Source organism: Cynocephalus volans, chromosome 2, assembly GCF_027409185.1.
Source record: "Cynocephalus volans isolate mCynVol1 chromosome 2, mCynVol1.pri, whole genome shotgun sequence".
Classification (NCBI taxonomy): Eukaryota; Metazoa; Chordata; class Mammalia; order Dermoptera; family Cynocephalidae; genus Cynocephalus; species Cynocephalus volans.
In genome coordinates, this window is record NC_084461.1 from 143,023,716 (window position 1) to 143,042,809 (window position 19,094).

General features: G+C 35.8%; 1 protein-coding gene across 3 annotated transcripts in view; it reads right to left on the bottom strand.

Annotated features, from left to right (window-relative positions):
• Positions 1-19,094, bottom strand: part of GABRB2 (gamma-aminobutyric acid type A receptor subunit beta2) — a 246,709-nt gene that overhangs the window by 116,500 nt on the left and 111,115 nt on the right. For all 3 annotated transcript variants that reach the window (XM_063087001.1, XM_063087000.1, XM_063086999.1), the window contains exon 5: positions 3,316-3,398. In XM_063087001.1, coding sequence (XP_062943071.1) covers positions 3,316-3,398 — 83 coding nt within the window. The remainder of the gene's footprint in view (positions 1-3,315; positions 3,399-19,094) is intronic.

A 19,094-nucleotide genomic window follows, 5' to 3' on the forward strand; every position in this document is an offset into this window, starting at 1 on the left:
TAATGTGATTGGAACTTTATATATTTTTTAAAAAGGAAGAAATCTTTGACCTGTACTAATAGTCTTAAATTATATTTGGCAGCATGAGATTTTCAAAGCATTGGCACATCTAGGACGATTTCATTGTTTCTGTGTTAGAACTCATTCCTAAATAGCAAGAACATTCAAAAGAACTTTGTTTACATGGGCTAGTGCAAAACTTTGTTGTTACTTGATGCTTTTAGGATGATATTTTCCTAGAAAAATAGACAAGTATTCCAGTGTCCTTTTCCCAATGTGTACTGAAAGTTTAAGAGAAAGATACAGACAGACCAGATCTATTCATAGATGTGTACATCTATGTAGACAGAATATGAAGAGTTGCTTCTGACTATGCAGACAACAGGAACATGCAAGTAAAAGCAGCTTTAAGAGACAGAATTGGAAACACCTAGGACTTGATTTCTGCTTTCTGTTTTGGCAGTTAAATTTCATGGCCTGCATAGAGAAAAATATTACCAGGGCCCATATAGTTATACAAATCCCATTAATTCTAGGGAACAGCTTCATCCCTCTAAATTTAAGAACAGTTATGTAGTCAGCATAATCCATATTGACCTTCTAGAATCCTCAGCACTTTATTTCAAGGCTTTCTCTAAACAGTCTTTCTTTAAAATCATATACAACTAAATACTCCATCTTGGCAGCACTTTTCACAAAGGCAATTTTACATTCATGTATGTGTTTATTTAAACTATATCTATTTTCCTCATCATAGCAAAGGAATCTATTGTTGTTCACTGCTATTTCTATAGAACTTATTACAATGCCTGGTAAATGACTAGTGCTCAATAAGTAGTAAATGAATGAGTAAATTGCTCAATGAAAGAAAGAAAGAAAGAAAGAATGAATGAATGAATGAACGAGCTCAATCCTAGTGTTCCCCCACTCCAAGTTGCCCAGAATCAGGTTATGTCATCCCCTGTAAAACTGAACCAATGTACTTATTGTTGATATGTTGACAGGGTGCTAATGATGTAGCAATGCCACAATTAGTGTCATTTTCATTGGAGAGAGGGAGGGAGGAAGGAAGGAAAGGGCAGAAGAAAGAGAGGAAAGGAGATAGAGAAGAAGCAGGGAGAAGCAGAGAGAGAAGGAAAGAGAGAGAGAGAATGAGTATAAGTGAATGCCTAGGGTTTGCTTAAAGGAAAAGGAGGGAGAAAAAAAGTGGAATGTCAGGAATCAACTGGGGAACTAGTTGTTTAAGGCATAGGATGCTAAGCTCATTTCAATATGCTTAGTTAATAAACTACCTATTTACAGTATCAGGGCCTGGATAGCATGTATATAAATAACATTATATTTCATTCTCTATAACAATGATTTGGTGTCTGGCTAAATATGATTAAGTCCCAATTTCCCTTAAGGATAGGCTGTTTTCCTACTTTTTAGAATAGGGGCCTTGGGGCTGGAAGGTTACCACTGCTGATTAGAGTGCTGTCTTACGACACCAAGTTCAAGGGTTCAGATCTCCCTACTGGCCAGCCGCCAAAAAAAAAAGAAAAAAAGAAAAAATAAGAAAAGGGGCCTTCAGAATAGGGGTCTGTTATTCTGGTCCCTCCAATAACAGTGTCTTTATGCAGCTATCAATGGCCACATTAGCACAGAGCCACTGTGCCACTAAGTGGCAGAACAATCTTGGACAAATCACTCTACTCCTTTGAATCTGTTTCTCTAGTTGTAAAGACAGGAATATTTATATCTACATCATTTAATAGGGTAACTGTGAACAGAACTGAAATATGTAAAGCCTAATGAACTATCATGTTAATTTTTAAACATTCATGTCAAAATTATAATTTAATAACATGAAACACTTCGGTGTTGCCTGTGTCCTTAGGCATCAGTTCTTTAAAATATAAAGGCCTTGTTTGCTGATCTGAGAGGGCTGTGGAAGGCTCAAATAAAACATCATCAGTGAAAATGCCTCATCTGCATACAACCATGATTATTTAAAACCCCAGTAGAATTTTACTTCAAAAATCGCTCTTAGCACAAAAATTCATAAATGGTACACAGCAACATTTTTTTTTTTAAAAAATATCCTTACATCAACAATTTGAAACTATCAAAGAACTTGGACTTTGAAGAACATTATTATTTACTGTAAATTCTATCACAAGCTAAAAAAATGCAGTATACAATGTTATCTTAAAGATATTTACATACAATTAATTATTGAAATCCTATAGAACAATTTCATTAAATAGTTCTGTAAGGCAAAGATCTTATTTGAAAATAATGATCATTTGGAATACAAGTATGCAATAAGTTTCTTCAAAAATGCATGTGAATTTAATTATCCCTGGAGACTATCTTTTGAAATGGGCAAAAATACCCACAATGTGTCATAAATGCCGTATTTGTGCTCAGAGCTGTGATTTAGAGTCACGCTGCTCGCCACAGCTAAAATTCTTCACAAAGGCTGAGAAGATCCTCACAGCAGTCCAGTTACTCATTATCTAGAATACTGGATTTAAAATTGTCGGCTTCCAATTATTTGGTGGGATAAGGTATAAAAACATTGCAAAGAACTGACAGAGAAAAAAAGAGATTCAAAATGCTCTTCCACCACAAACCACTTCCCTGTGTGACCTCTGAAATGGAGACGGTTATGAAATCAACATTTTAGTCCACCCAAAAGAGTAGGTAACTGAATCATCGACATGAAAGCTAAAAACAAGGCCTAGAAAAGCAAACACGTTGCAAAACAGGCCACCACAGTACATGGAATAAGCGCGCACACACACCCCAATCTTGCTCATCACATGGCCTTCAGCAAGAATATAAACTTTAGACACTGAAAAAGTCCCTCAAAATAAAACAAAACAATTCCATGAATACTCCAGCAATCCACACTCTAGGAATGCTTTAAGTATTCTGGAAGGCCAAATATTTTGCAATTACAAACAGATAAAATTTATGAAAAGCAAAGATAATTAGGACATCAGGTGACACCCTGCCACCCTCACCTATTTTCTCCAGCCTGTTGTAACTGTTGGCACTAATTCCATATTTTAACTGCCTGGAATAGCCCTGGGTATCCTTCCAGGCTCTTAGCATCTGCCTTTTATTGCCAGATTATTTCTTCCATGAATATGTCTCTCAAGGATTTAGGGAGGAGACTAAGAGGTTGGCAGCATTATTGAGGGAGGATGCTGTCAGTGCCTCCCTCCACAAAATTTAGTGTGCCAGCAGAACTTTGGTCTGGACATGAACTAGGGTGGGAGGCTTTAAAGTGGAGTTGAGTCTAGCTGGATTCTCAGAAAGACTTACAGCTTTCAATTTCCAAGGTGCAGTTTTGTTCATCCAGTGGGTACCGCCTTAGATCCATCATACAGGCAGCCGTGGTTGTGATTCTGGAAGAGAAATAGCAATGACACAGGTTGTTAGCAGGTCCATGGCTGGAATTGGAAATTTAAATCAAAGTATCAAAAAGGGGAAAACTAGGCCTCTAGGAAACTGTGAGTTAGCCTAAGCTCTAGTGAAAAAGACTGATGCAACTTTGGATAACCTTTCCCTGTATGCGTCTCATGCTGATTTGTAAATTAGAAACTGGACTAAATCAGTATTTCCCAAAGTGTGTTGCATTAACTACTTGTACCAAAATCACCTAAGAATGTTTGTTAAACAGGCCATTCCCATGCTTCCAGAGCGTCTTGGGATGAGGTGGGGGTGGTCCCAGGACTCTATTTTAGGAGCATCACAGCTGAATGAGAACACTGAAAAAGAATATTCCTCTTCTACTCACATTTGTTTTCTCCTTTTCTCAAGACCCTAAAATCTAATCTTCTATTAATCTTAGCTTTGATCTATCATTTTTCACCTTTTGACACATAGTACAGTACTTTGCAAGTGCTTTAATACAAACCACAATCAGCCTTTTATCTACCACCTGATTTGTTCTGCTCTGAGAAATCTACTCTTCTCATGACGCCTTAGAGAGTTTCCTTCTATGGACTGGCAGAATTATTTATTTAGAATATTTGGTACCTTTATTATTTTATCAGGGAGAAATGAATAAGTCCCTTTAGTTTGTCTTTATGTTTCTCTGTCACCATTTTCCACTATACTCTTTACTGAACACCTACTAGTAGTCAAAAAACATACAGTTCTAAACGATTAATTAATATATGTTTTCTGATCAATTAGGCAGCACAGGGTCATGAAAGAACAAAAGTTTTAGAACATAATATATGTAGATATGAATTCCAACTTTGTGTAAAGAATCTGAGTGCCCAGCACGTAGAAGGCCCTTTAAAAATTTACAACTGCTAAAGGAAACTAAGAGTAGAAATTGATGTTGAATTTAACCTACTTAGGCTTACTCTACTGTGCGGTGCACGGTACTATGTGTTGGGAGTAGAGAAACAAGATAGAGCCACTTGAGAGAAACTGTCTACAGCTAGAGCTTTTTCATTAAAAGGTCTTGGCAGAGCTTAAACCTGCAATGCAGGTGGACTGAGTCTATGGCATTCCTCACTTAGGTATGAAAGTCTCACCCCTCAGTTGTAGAATGGAAATATGTGATTAACTTAATGTAAATAGTTCTTGCCTCTTTAGTTTGATTCCTGTGTCACCAAGGTTTGCACTGTGTTAATTGTTGCTTTCCCTTTTTATACTAAGAGTATCCTGGGGCTGATGTTCATCATGATTCCTTCGTTTCTCTCACCAAGTCCTGTTGGCTATTCTGCCTCAATTCCTTACCTCCTCCACTGCCCCCCTCTGAGTCCCCATTGCCTCACATCCAAGTCATCAGTAGCTGGGTCTCCCAGCCTCACCATTCGCTTCCCTACTATCCATTATTCACACAATAGTCAGAGAGATCATTAAAAACATTCGTTAGATTTTATCACTCCTCACTATGGCCTACTATGCCTTGAGTACTTTGTCCCTATTTTTTCTTCCCAGGATCATCTCATAACATGTCCTCATTCAATAAATTTCAGTCTTCAAATGTATTCCCTCTTGCTAGAACGTGTGTCCTCCTGATCTTCACAGAGCCCTCTCTTCTGATCCTTTACCTCAAAAATCCCTTCTTTTGAAAGGACCTTCCAAGCATCCCACCCAAAGTGGTTGCCTTAATTAATGCTCCATCTGTTGATTCCTTCAAACAACTATCACAATCTGAAATTATCTTGCTTACACATTTTTCTAAGCACTGTCTATTTCTCCTAATGAAGTTTAAGCCATTTCAGGGTACAGACTCCATTCTATTCACTGTTAAGGCACTCAATAAATACAAATAAATTTGCTGAATGAACAAATACAGGAATTTATAAAGCGGTAAGCAGTTGGTTTTGCTCATTATAAGTCTTTCTATTTAAAGGATTATTTGATTGCATTATTTCTCTTCTTTTTAAACTTAAAATTCTAATGTGCCTAGGGTTGTAAAGTTTCTATTTATATTTTAAACAATAGATAGATTTTAATCCATTCAATTAACATTACATAAATAGATTGAAGATAAGCTTATTATCAAATTGTTTCTATTTTCAGTGGGATTTATCAAATTCCTACAGCCTATAACTTCTGCTAAAATTAACATTCACATTTCTGTCTTTACGAAGGGCAAAAAAAATTACTATTTGTTTTGGATATGTGACACTTGGCTGAATCTCTCACTGGTTCACTGATATTTTTTGTTTGATTGTTTTCACATGTAAATACAATATGAATTGCCACTAACATACAGAGACCTATGCTATGCAGAACAGAAATTTTCAAAGGAAATAAAATTGGGTACATGATGGGCATACAAAATATCCATGATATTTATTTAAAATGGCAGAAATAATCCCTGCCTTGAGAAACTAGAGAAAATTCACTACATCTGATAGAACAAATACAAAGGACATAAAAATTACAAGGACACACATACAGTAAAAAAGGAGAGAGCCAAGTACAGAAAGCCCAACAGTGTAAATGAGTTGAAGTTTGCAATTGCTACTATAGGTTGTGGTTGACACTTTCTGCTGATAAATATTCATGGCAACTAACATCTGCGAACTAATGCTGTGAACACCAAGAAAAAGAAACTGACTAATGCTATCACAACAGCAATAGGTTTCTACTCATTTTAAAAACAAAGTAGAAGAAAGTTTTTCTCACAACATTCATATTTATGCCAGTGTTTTACTGTTTTCTTTTTAATGATATAATAAAGTTCATCAAGCTAGAAATCATTTTAAATTTTTCTATTCAATATTTGCAAAGCATTTTAAAGTGTTTTCTATTGGATTAAAGCAGAAACTTTGCAGCTAAAATAGTCCATTTGGAATCCTGATCATATAGACAAGAATGAGTGACCTTGGACATGTCACTTGTATTCTCTGACACTTGGTTACTCCATCTTGAAAATTTCAGTTAAAAACTTGCCATCTTACTTCATTTTCAGAAGGCAAAAGTAGAAAGATTTGTAACTCATAAAATATTTTGCAACTTTTGTTGTAGTTAATGCTATCTGCTAATGAGTAGAAACAGTCATAATTCATTTTACCAGGTGTTATTTGATAGTCTGAGTACATGCTCGTATACATAAAGAAATGCAGAATACCACACACTTGTATTATAAGCAAAGCAGAGATATCAATATGGATGTAAATAGCTTCTCAGCACATAAGTATGCAAAATAAATAATTACTCCCTATACATATATGGAACTCTACAAAACAAAACATAGGTGTGTAACAGAACTGCATCTTCTCTAGGTGCTTTGTGACATTAGAAACCACATTTGTTTTTGTTATATTTGTATCTCAAGCACTTTGCCAAGTGTCTGGCACAAGTCACCAAGTAAAGATTAAAATAATGAATGAATGGATAAATGGATGATGAATGAATGAATAAAACAAAGAAAGCCATGATCATATGTATTCTCAAACTGAGGATTTTAAAGCAATTCTCTATATTAAGTGCTTGATTTCATTTATATGTAAAAATTCTTTTTTAAAATTTCGTAAATTTTTTATTATACATATATGTGGGGTACAAGGTTGATTTTCAGTAATTGTGTAGAATGTGTGGTGGTTAGAGCAGTACAGTTAGCTTATTCATCATTACAATACGCAATCATTCTTTGTGTCCATTGACCAATCTGAAAGTTAAAATTATCCTTACACAAGAAGCTACCCTGCAATAAATCTTATTCAGAAAAGCCCAGTGTTAAGTATCTAAATCTGTTCTTTGGGACTTTTTGATTCATAACAGGGCTGAGTTTCTACAGGACGAAATCAATACAATAAACACACTTAATGGGCTTTTCATGAACATGGCTTTCTGAATCCTGATAAATATCCTTAATGGGCCTTAAATAACTCAATACCATTACTAAGAGTCTTTGAAGTGAGGCTAGCAACTGATCATGTAGGTATCCTGATTAACTTTTAAGACCACTGTGAAACCTACAGAGACAGCTGTGTCTTTAATCAAAGAAAACAGTCAATGATACCTCTAAAATGTGCCTTATTTACTTGTGGCAAATCTTTTAGAGTTAAGAGTGGAAACATGTCTTTTGTGGGGCTGAATTCTATTGCATGATGAAGGCCACCTTTGGGAAATGCTAGAGATCATTAAATAAACTTTTTATTACTTAACCATTGGGCACTGTCATCCAAAAATGACTGTGTCATAAAATACTAACATCGAAAAAGAAAACTAAATACACAACATAGGCTAAACAGTCACTGAGGGCATCTGTAAAATCAGGAAATACAAAAGCTAAGCCAGCCTTTTGTGCCAAAGCCATAGTAAATATTTTATAGTGTCTTTACTTGAGATTTAATGATGCTATCATAACATTCCAAGTTTGGATACGACATTTGGATCTAAGTTTGGATGTGACCAAAGATATCTATTAATTAATAACAAATGCTTTTTCTCCTCAGCAAATATATAAAAACTCAGAATCATAATCAAGGTGACAAACCTTGGGCTTTGTAGCAGACTCTTTAAGATGGGCTTTGGGAGCTAGAGTATATGGTCAAACACATGCCTAAACATGTGTGAACTATGTTAGGATTTTAACCAGAGATTATAAGAAAGTGACTTTGGACTTTACGCTGTTTGATTTCTTTATCTAGACAACCATCCAATTATTTAACTAGAGAAATTGTTTTTTTCAACATCTTTGTATGTTAGAAAAAATCATATGCTTTATCCCCAAATATATTAAAAACATACTGTTCTAATTCACAGTATGCTTTTACTTTGCTCAAAATGTACACTTACTTAAAAGCACTGTCTATTCTAATCACAAAGGAGAAAAGTCCTCTAGCCTTAATAGGCATAATTACTAGAGAAAAATTAAGAGGGAAAAGGTAAATTATCAAAAATATATCACTATACATTTTTAAAAAACCTATAAAACAAATAAATTAAAAACTTCATTTAGGGGGAAAAAGATCCAAAATTGAAAAGTTCTAAAGAGCTCACCTGAGTCACTTCCCCCAAAGGTACTTTAAAAGAGTTTGCTTTCATATTCTCTAAGAAGACCTGATGTTATTCTGTGTCTCACAACAACTTTAGTTTGGAAACTAATTTCTCACTTATATCTCTCTTATGATATGCCCTTACTTTTTGTAGAGTAAGTACAACTTTGCTCTAGGATTTAGGTGAGTTCCACTTTGGCACTGTCACTAGTAGCAAATGTACCCAATATTAATTGGTCAGTTACTAAGTTCCAGACACCATTTAGTGTTACTGAAATATGAGGGTACTTAAAAAAGATCATGGAAGTTCATATTATCTTTTAATACTATTTTCCTATGAACTTTTTGAAGTACTCTCATATGTTATCTCATTGAATGTGAGGTAAGTCCTATTATTATTTTCCTTTTAAGTTTGATTATTATTCCCATTTTATAGATGAAAAAATTGAGGCACAAAAAGGTAGAGTGAGTCACACAGTGAGTGGTAGAGCTGGGATTTGAATCTCGGATATTTGATTCCAGAGGCCACGCACTTAATTAGGATGCTGTAACTAACTAGCTAGTTGACCTTGATAAAGTCATTTAGCTTCTCTGGAGGACTGGTCAACTTCTTATATCCCAAACAAGCTCAGAATTTCTATAATCCTATGAAAATACATTACATGTTTTGTGACCCTGTATCTTTTGTAATTTTGTTTTACCCACACATTCAAATGCTGTATTTCACAGCTGTTCATTCTGTTTTAGCCAATTATGTAGATTAGCCCACCCAGACAAGCAAATACAAGCCTATCCCCAAGGAGTCCCACTTAATACTCTTCCCTGATTGAAGTTCTCCCTCAGCCTTTTTTGCCATTCTGTCCTCTTGATTTACCTCCACAGAGGGCTTCTGCTTAAATTAAAATCTCCAAGACTCATGCATAATTGTTTTTAAAAGCTCTTTAAAAGTCCTCACATGGAGTCACATGCACAGCTATGCTCAACTTTGTAATCACCAAAAAAAGTAAGATTGCTAGCAATCATGTTCCCATTTGATAAATCATGCATTTCAGATTAGAGCTATTTGTACTCTTCTGCAGCTGTTTGGCCTTCTGTGACTCTTTGATTTTCTGGAATCTTATCCTCTGCAAAGATGCTGTGACCATGAAAGGACTACACAGGTTTCTACCACAAATGCCGGCACTGTTATGAAAGATATTTCCTTAAATAGCATGCTTATGGAATCCAAACAGAAGTAGCTAACAAAATCTCATTTTGTGAGCACAAAAATCGTACTCAATCAAAAATATTAATAGATAGAGACATATCAACCTAAGCCTTCATTACTCTTCTGTTTTCAGTCTCTTGTTTACCATGCTTTCCCATATTATATTTCTGGTGGTCTCATGTACAAATCCTAAACTCATCTCAGGAGTGAGAATATCCTCTCTTTTCTCTCTGTTACAACTTAAAGTAAGTCCGAGTCTATGAAAAAGTAACAGTTCTATTTTTTGACTCATAACCTAACAGCTAAAATCTGACTTCAGATCACAAGAGATTTAATTGAACCAGAATCTCTTACCAACCAGAAAGACATAGAGTAAGAGCTAGGACTCTGATTATTTCAAAAGTGATTTTTTTTTTCACAATTAAAAACAATGTTTCAATATGCTGTATACTTTTTCACTGTATTCATTAAAACATATCTACAATATTTTATTTTGATGATTGACACATCAGTCATACCATTTCAGAACAATTTAATATCTCAGTCTTTTAATTTTTTAAACAAACATTTTTTTTTAAAGTGGCTCACAGATGTTGATTTACAGCTAGCTAGTGACAGACTGAGTTACAACCTCAGCTGGGTCTCTTTTCACTTCTTCCAAATATTATTTTTTAAAAATATAAACTACACACGCTGGATGTCTTCCTTTACCCCTCCAGTTCCACCCTCTACCCTTAACCACCAAGCTCTGTGCCCTTAAAAACTGGACTCTGATCTTCCAAGACTGGCTTCCTGGATCTCTGGCTTCAGGGTGGATTTGGCCAACAGGGAGCAGAGCAGGAGCCTGGGGGCAGGAGGAGAGTGAGACCAGGTTCTCTGGGCTCCCTGCAGGCTGAACCCAAGTCTAGGTTCTCCTGTCCATACCCTCCTCTCCCCCTTCGAGACTGGGAGACTAGGGCGCTGATGGCAACCTGCTAGTACCATCTCTGGGAGGAAGGGGGTGCTATTCTCTTTATAAATAGCCCTTTTATTGCACTATCCTCAAAAAACCCCATTTTCAGTGTGCCATCTGTTTCCTGTTGGGTCTCTGACTGATAGAATACATTATAGAAATGTATTTAAAATCTGAGGTTCTTCTTGTTGGGCTGTCAAAAAAAAAAAAATTCTATTCCTAGGTCCTCTGACTTGAGATTTTTGGGGATAAGAATGAACTGCATCTTTCCTATCATCTGGTCTCAGCTCATCACAGTCCCCCAAATAAGCCTTCTCCCACCACCCTAGCTAAAGTAGGTCCCCCCACTGGTTACTGTCTCATCCCCTGTTTTATTTTCTTCATATTTTTTGTGATCTGAAATTATTTCATGTATGTATTTGCTTAATTGTTATTTTCTGTCTCCCCTAGAAGACTCAGGGTCTGTCTAAGGTTGGGTTCTCCAGAAGCAGAGCCTGAAATCTGTTTAATGAGATTTATCACCTGTGAAAAGAAGAGAGATGAGGGACTGGAAAAGAAGCAGGCTGAACTGCTATGCAAGATGCAAGCTCAAGGGAGCCTCAGTCATCCCAGTGTGCAAGTTCTGGCAGGAGCATTGCCATTAGAGTGACCCCCACAGGACTGAAATGGCCTTTAAACCACCTCCTTCCCCACATGCTCTTCCCAGGGCAGGAAGCATCAGTTGACAGAGGAAAACAACTATTTTCTCTCTCTCTCTCTCCCCCCCCCCCCTTGCATTGCTGCAAGCTTAGTAGGAAACATATTCTGTACTTGGTCCAGCCTTTAACCACGCCCTCTCACATATTTTCCCTCCAGTACATGGTCGCAACTGCAATAACCTTAACCACTAATGTAAAATAAGTTTTATTGTTGTTACTGCTGCTGTTATTTTTTAAACACAAGAAATAAATTACTCAAAGCTGCCTCCTGTCACCTACTGTCAACTCAGGGTGGATGTCGGACTAACAAAATTCACAAAGACCACAGTGGCAGGCCTTTCTGCCATTCTGATCTCTAATGGCAAAACAATTCCATCTGAAGGAATTTTTTTTTTTTTGCTATTTAAGAGTTAAATGTTTTACATAAAATAGACAGTAATATATGGAAAAATACTTAACACCATAAGAAACCACAGATTTGTATTAGAAATATAAATGTAACCATAACAATTATTGTTCACCTAATTAGCAAAAAAATTAAGAAAATTATAATACACGGTACTATAAGTTCTGTAGGGAAATAGACCCTCTGGTACGTGATGTCAATCAGAATGACTGTAAATTGGTACAAACATTTTATAGGGTAATTTGACATTAGTCAAAATCCACTGAATGTGCAAATCTTTGGTCCTGAAATTCCACTTAAAAAAACTAATGTTATAACAAAATAATGCAAAACTATACACAAGGATGTTAAACACAACTTTATTTATAACTGGACAAAAATGAAAACATTCTATATTAAACACACACACATATAATATATGAGGGTGATTCAAAAAGTTCATGGAAGGGTTCATATTATCTTTCAATTCTATTTTTTCACAAACTTTTTGAAGTACCCTCACGTAAGGATGTTTAAGTGAAATTTGATCTAGTCACAAGATGACTAAAAACACTTTGAGAACAGCGTTTGAAGACGTGAGAAAGTTTTCATGTTAAGAGAAAAAAGTATATAAGAAAGTAATATGTGCAGTATGATTTCACATTTATTTAAAAAGGTATATTGCATATACAGTTAAATGACTAAAAGTCTACTAAAATAAGCAGTGGAAATACAGATTTTTATTTTCTTACATTTTCTGTTCTTCTCCTGTTTCTATGATAAATGTATATTGCTCTTCTCTCTAAAAAAATGTTATCAGGACAATTTGCTCTGTCTGCTTAAGTTTACACCAAGACCTCTCCTTGCTAGTGATGACTCACTCTAGTTGCAATGGCATTTGTTCTCTACATGCAAACTTTTTTAGCCCTTAAATTTTATTTTTTAAATAATATTTTGTACAGTATTTTGTTTCTTTTTCTTTTTCTTTATACATATTTATGGGGCAAAGAGTTGACTACCAGTATTTGTGTACAGTATGTGATGATCAAATCAATATTATTAGCATGTTCATTACAAATCGTAATTCCTTTCTGTGTCCCTTATCCAATTACTCCCTATCCTTCCTCCCCCCTCTCTATTTCCCACCTCTAGTAATTATAGGTCTGTTCTCTCCTTCTGAAAGTTCAGTGTTTTTCTATGGTATTCTTTGTTTCTTAGCTCCAACATAAGTGAGGACACGCTTTCTCTTTCTGTGCCTGGCTTACTTCACTTAACATAATTTTCCCCAAGCTCGTCTGATGATGCCTGGGATACTTTCTTTCCATGGGTTGGAAATGCTGGTCAGCATAACTGTGACAAGTGTAGGCAGTTCAGTCAACTGCATGTGCCATTAAAATGTTGGTGGAGAAGGCCGAGCCCGTGGCGCACTTGGTAGAGTGCTGCGCTGGGAGCGCGGCGACGCTCCCGCCGCGGGTTCGGATCCTATATAGGACTGACCAGTGCACTCACTGGCTGAGTGCCGGTCACGAAAAAACGACAAAAAAAAAAAAAAAAAAAAAAAAAAAAAAAAAAAAAAAAAATGTTGGTGGAGATATCATCATTTAATTATGGGTTCTCAAAGGAGAAAAGACAATTAAATGATATCTACACAAATATCTTTCTGATGATTGAATTCCTTTCATAAAATCTCTGTAATTATTGTTCTAATGAATCTCTCCAGTGACTTGAAACTCACTCTCTGAAAGGAACCTATTCCATCTTTGGAAAGCTATTATTATCAGGAAGTTTTTGCTATATTTGGCAGCAGTTTCAATTTCTTTCATTTTAAATTATTTATTGATGTACTTTGCAGTTTTTTGTCTGGAGAGTGTTTCTCTTTTTCTTAATGATTCATTAGAATTTTTTAATATTTTGTTGTCATCAAAGCTATCAGTCATTTACATTTTTGTTTCTTAAAGTGTTTTTATGTCTGAAAAATCCTTCTCCATCCTAAGATAAGATAAACGTTTCGCTATATTTCTATTGGTTTTATGGTTTCAAAATGTGTATTTAATTCTTAAATCCATCAGGAGTTGATATTGACATATTGTACATGCTGAGGACATAGACTACATTTTTCATGGAAAAAATGGGATATCAATTTTCTCCTGGCAAATTGTCAGGTTTTTTTTTTTTTTTTCAAATGTAGTCATTGGTGAGAATGTGGATAAACTGGGATTTTCATAATTACTGGTAGAACATAAATTGGTTCAGCCTTTACAAAGGGTCATTTGGATATCAAGAACCTCTTACATGTTGGCCCAGCAGTTTTACTTTCAGGACTATATTCAAAGGAAAGGATCAGGGAGGAGGACAAGGAAGCATGTACGAGGATGTCCATCACTACGTGACATGTAATACTGAGCAGGGGCAAACACATTGTTTGATAAACTAATGTTAAGTCTCTTGGGCATGGAGGTAAAGAACAGGTACTGAGGTTTGGAGTCAAGCAGTCCTGGACTCGAGTCTTGATTTTGCCTCTTGCCGTGTGACCTTGAGCCAGCATATAAAGAGGAACTACTAATGTGCAAAAGATCCTTTTGAACTCTGGACAATTATGTATTCAGAATTCTACAGAAGCACAGCCCTGAGAATCTCACCAAAAAGCAATGAAATAACTTTCTTCTGACTTGGCAGAAATCATTTCATTTCTTCAGAAGCTTGTAATTACTTAGATAGAATGAGGTTTTGAAAGGTGGGTGGGTGGGGGGCCACATATGTGTCAGAGCAACTAAAAGCCAACAGTGAGAGAAGAGAGACACTTACAACTGAAGACTGATTAACTAGAAAATTTAGAAATCGGAAAAAAATGTATTTGATTGAAAAGTTCCTCCAAAAACACATCTGCAATGCAGTGTTGTTTTTTAAAAACATAAGAGGAGAAGACCAAAAAAAAAAAAAAAAAAAAAGAAGCCCTTTATCCAAATGATGGCACACTTAGTAAGAAACTTAGTTGACTAAATAAAGAATTAGGTCAGAATAATATGAATCATAAGAAAAAGAAACCAGGACTCATCTTAAAGAATAATTTCGAAGGAAAAAGGCTCACAAAAAAAGAATAAACACTTTTGTTGAAAATGACACACACTTTATAATAAAAGCCTCTAAAATATTATTATTGCACATGGCAAAAAGGACAGCATGAAAACAATCATATTGATCTCTGCATGAAAAAAGAAAATTGACCACAGAATATTTTAGAAGAGAAAACGTATGCGACACTGTTTTCATATGGACAATTTCATTTCATCCAAGCTGGGAACTGAAAGCAGGGTTGGAAGAACGAGAAGACAGGAAACCAAGTTAAAGAGTGGCTGCACTGTGAGTATTGCCCCCATGTCCCCATCTTGGTCTCTGTCTTTTCTCTATCTCTGTCTGTCTGTTTCCCTTTCATTTAAAAGAAAAGAAAAAATATATATATAGCAAAATGGCTTCATAATTCAGTAAAATTTTTCTGCGTGTTAAATCTGACAATTAATTGTGTAAGAAATGGCTGGATGAGCTTTGCTGTTCTAACTGGAGAAGAAAGAGGAGACTGATCGATGCAATGACAGCCTCCATTTATAGGAAGGGCTCAAGGGAGTGATGATTAGCGTCACATTTTCCACTACGGACCAAACAGGAAGCTTTCATCGTAAAGTCTAACAAGAAGGACACGAGGATTTAGGTTAAGTAGAAAGATGACTTGGCTGATAGTGAGGGATGTGAAATAATGAAATGGCTCTCTAGGGTGGATTTCCCTTTCTGGAAATGATGTGTAAAGAATCAGCTCATCTGTCAGAGTGATGTAAGGAGTGATTTCAGTGATGGTCTGGGTCTGTACTTCCTGGTTCACTAAAACAGTCTCTGTCTTTAATTTCCAGCAACTAAAGCAAATGCCTAAATCCTTTGCAACCTCAGCACATCTTTGTTAATTTGGCTTGTAATGGATTTAGCTTAATAAAAGACAATAACTTTAGGAAGTGCTAAGTGTGTCACATAACTAAAGAGATGTAATACAGCCTATAAACATTAAAGTATTTCAAGGCATGCTTAATGACAACGAGGCTAGGTAGAGATATGCTTCTGCCAGGTAATTATTAATAAAAGGGTTTAGGAGCATTTTCCGAGCACTGGGATGCAACGTTGCATGTTTGTTATAATTTTCATGCTTAGTGTTCACATTAGTTAAGGCATTTATGGTGGCGTAACACTACAATGTTGCTAATGAGTAATTATTTCTAGACCAATTATTTTTTAAGTGATTAAGATGCATTGTACCACTGTGAAACTACTGATTTTGCATTTGCTTTCTCAATGGCCTTTTTGTCTTTGCCAAAACCCTTCTATCCCAAAGCATATTAGCTGTCTTTTCCTGAAAGAAACAAAGACAGGCTAATAATTACTAAATGCACACCATCCCTGAGAGAAATAAAAGAAACACGTATGGCTATAAATTCTTTTCTTGGCTTTTGCTCGTTTGTGTGTTTTAGTTACAACTTTGTCTCTATGTGCTGATTCAGTCTAGGTAACTTCTGCCTTTTTTTTTTTTACATTTTATTTGGTATATTTGAGGTTTACAACCAATGTTATAGTTTACACATAGATAGCAGAATGGTTACCATAGTGAAGCAAATTAACATACCTATCATCTCACATAGTTACTTTGTGTGTGACAAGAGCAGCTAAAATCCACTTATTTAACAAAAATCCCTAATACAAGACAATCTCATTAACTGCAGTCTCACGTTGTATATTAGATATCTAGACTGGTTCATCCTATATGCCTGCTTTTTATCCTTTGACTTGTATATCCCCATTTCTGCCCCTTCTGGCTCACCCCTCCCCACCCCCCATCCCACCTTCTCACTCCCTCCCCTGGTAGCCATTGTTTATTCTCTACCATTAGGAAGTTAAAGTGAGTATAAGGATTTTGAGTTAGATAATGTATAAATTTAAAACCCTAAAATGTGCAAGTATATCATAACTTGGTCAGTGAATTTCAGAAATATATTAGGCTCCTGAATTGTAATTTACCTGAATGGTAATAAAGGAGTTGACCCATATCAGGGCCTTCATTCTACATGATGCTTGCTAAACCTTGTAGAAGGCATTTTATAAAATTATTAAGATGTTGTCTTTGACCTTAAGAATCTTAAAATCAAAGCTCAAGTACAAGATAAATTGATCTAGCAAGATATTAACTTTGTAACCTTGTATATATTATTTAATCTCTTTGAGCCTCAATAGTAATAAAAGCACAACCACAACAGCATTTACCTCTGAGTATAGATATAGGGACTAAAACAATGCATAGAATTTTTTTGTGACATATTGAATGGACAACAGGTTATGTAAATGTAAGGGTTGTCTATCCTCACTGACGGAACATTGTGGAAGATTCTGAATATGGAGATTGTACAGTGAGGAACCCTGAAGAGGTGGATTGTTGGGAAAACAGAATAATTTAATCAGGTCCCTTTGCCTTAGGTATGGTTGGGGGTGGTAAAGTGCATTCTTTGTAAATAAGTTGTGTGGAGGTGGAGTTAGTGCACATGCACTGTACCAGGGCTTGGCTGGCTACTGCCTTGGACATCTGCCCATGCCAGGCGGCCATGCTTTCGAACCTACGGCTCTAAGGACCTTTTGGCTAGTTACCTAGCTCATAGACCTGCATGTGAGGGGTCTGGGGACCCAGCCTGGTGTGTGAAGGGTTTGTGACCCAGTCTGTGAACGGGCTTGAGGGGTCTGTGAGCTCCAGACCAAGCCATAGCACGACAGTATGGTTATGGAATAATACAGAACAAAGATATTAAAATTATAAGGAGCTTTAAGTCTAATCAAGAAGCCATAAACTCAGATGCCTAGAAGGTCAGGTTTATGGCTTCTATATAGTATGAGGAGTAGGCTCAACATAAAGCAATAGGGAATGATGGGGACTGTGATGAACTAGAGAGAACAGACCCTATCTAAACAAAGTATAAATTTCTCAGCTTTAGCTTATTGTTGCCATGTGAAAAAGAAGGCCCAATGTTCCCTATCTTTATATTTTTAAAAAGATAATTAGGAAATAAAAATTATAAAAGAAATTATAAAATGAAATTATTAATTTTACAAGCTACTGTGTTGGTCAAGTAAAATACTTGTATGAACTGAATTTGTCCTGAGGGCTGATGGTAAGTCACCCTTGATATAATCTGTAAAATTTTATAAATGAGGTAAAGAAGTCTCTGAGAAACTAAGGGATTCACCCTAGTTGATACAGAGTCAGAGATTACCAATGGTAACTTTATCCAAAACAAACTAAAACTCACTGGAGGTTAAGGCTGTAATCCATTTAGTATGGAAGGTGCGAGCACATGTCCAGACCAGGACATCTGTGAGGTTTCAGTGCAACCTTCAGTTTACTAACACACGCCTCTTAATTTTAGATTATTTTTCATTACAGGCTCAAAGTAGCGGATAAACACAGCACCAAACTTTTTTTTAAAAGAGCAAGTGTGAGTGTTAATCCTCTTTTCTTGGTACTAGTTTCATAAAGAAGAAAGGATATGTCCTGGGGAGTCATGCAGTCATTAAGACTTGGGGACAAACATCAGCGTTTACCATTCCTAGTCACATTAACTTGAAGAGGTCAGTTTGCTTGTTTTAAAAACAGAAATAACGATGCCTCACTTATAGAGTTGCTGTAAGGATAATATAGAACCGGAGAGCTTGATGACTGGCTATCACTACCATTTTAGTGACAAGGTCATGAAACTTGGTTTAAAAATTGATTTAAGAAAGTCAGAAAAGGAAAATTTGATTTAAGGATCAGGAGAAGCTGTTCTAATGTGAATAGTTATGATCAATTTCCCAGAGAAGTATAATTTAAAACCCAGCCATGATAATAGCCAATTGAATGAGTAATAAACTACTCTCCCATTCACATAATATAGGTATGTGAACATGTTAGAGAAGAAGTAAGGATAGGTTACACATGGTTTTGTTATTAAGATAAATGGCTTTTAGAATGCACTACAGGATAGAGGAATTGTGAGTTAATCAATTTTCACAGTTAAAGGGAATAAGACGCGTTACCCTAAATTTTTAACAGAATTCATGAGTTGGGGAAATAAGCAAGATTTATAATAGAAGAGGAGAGCTCTCCTGGATTTACAATTGTTTATCAAAATGACACAGGATTAGTATTTTGGGAAGAGGCATAAAATATTTGTAACCAGTCTTGGATTTAAATCTGGACCTGGCATTTCCAGTTCTGTGACACTGAAGATGTTATTAATGCCTCTAACTCTCAGTTTCCTTTTCTGTGAAATGTAGGTAAAAATGCCTATTTTATATCAGTGCCTGTAAGAAATCAAACAAG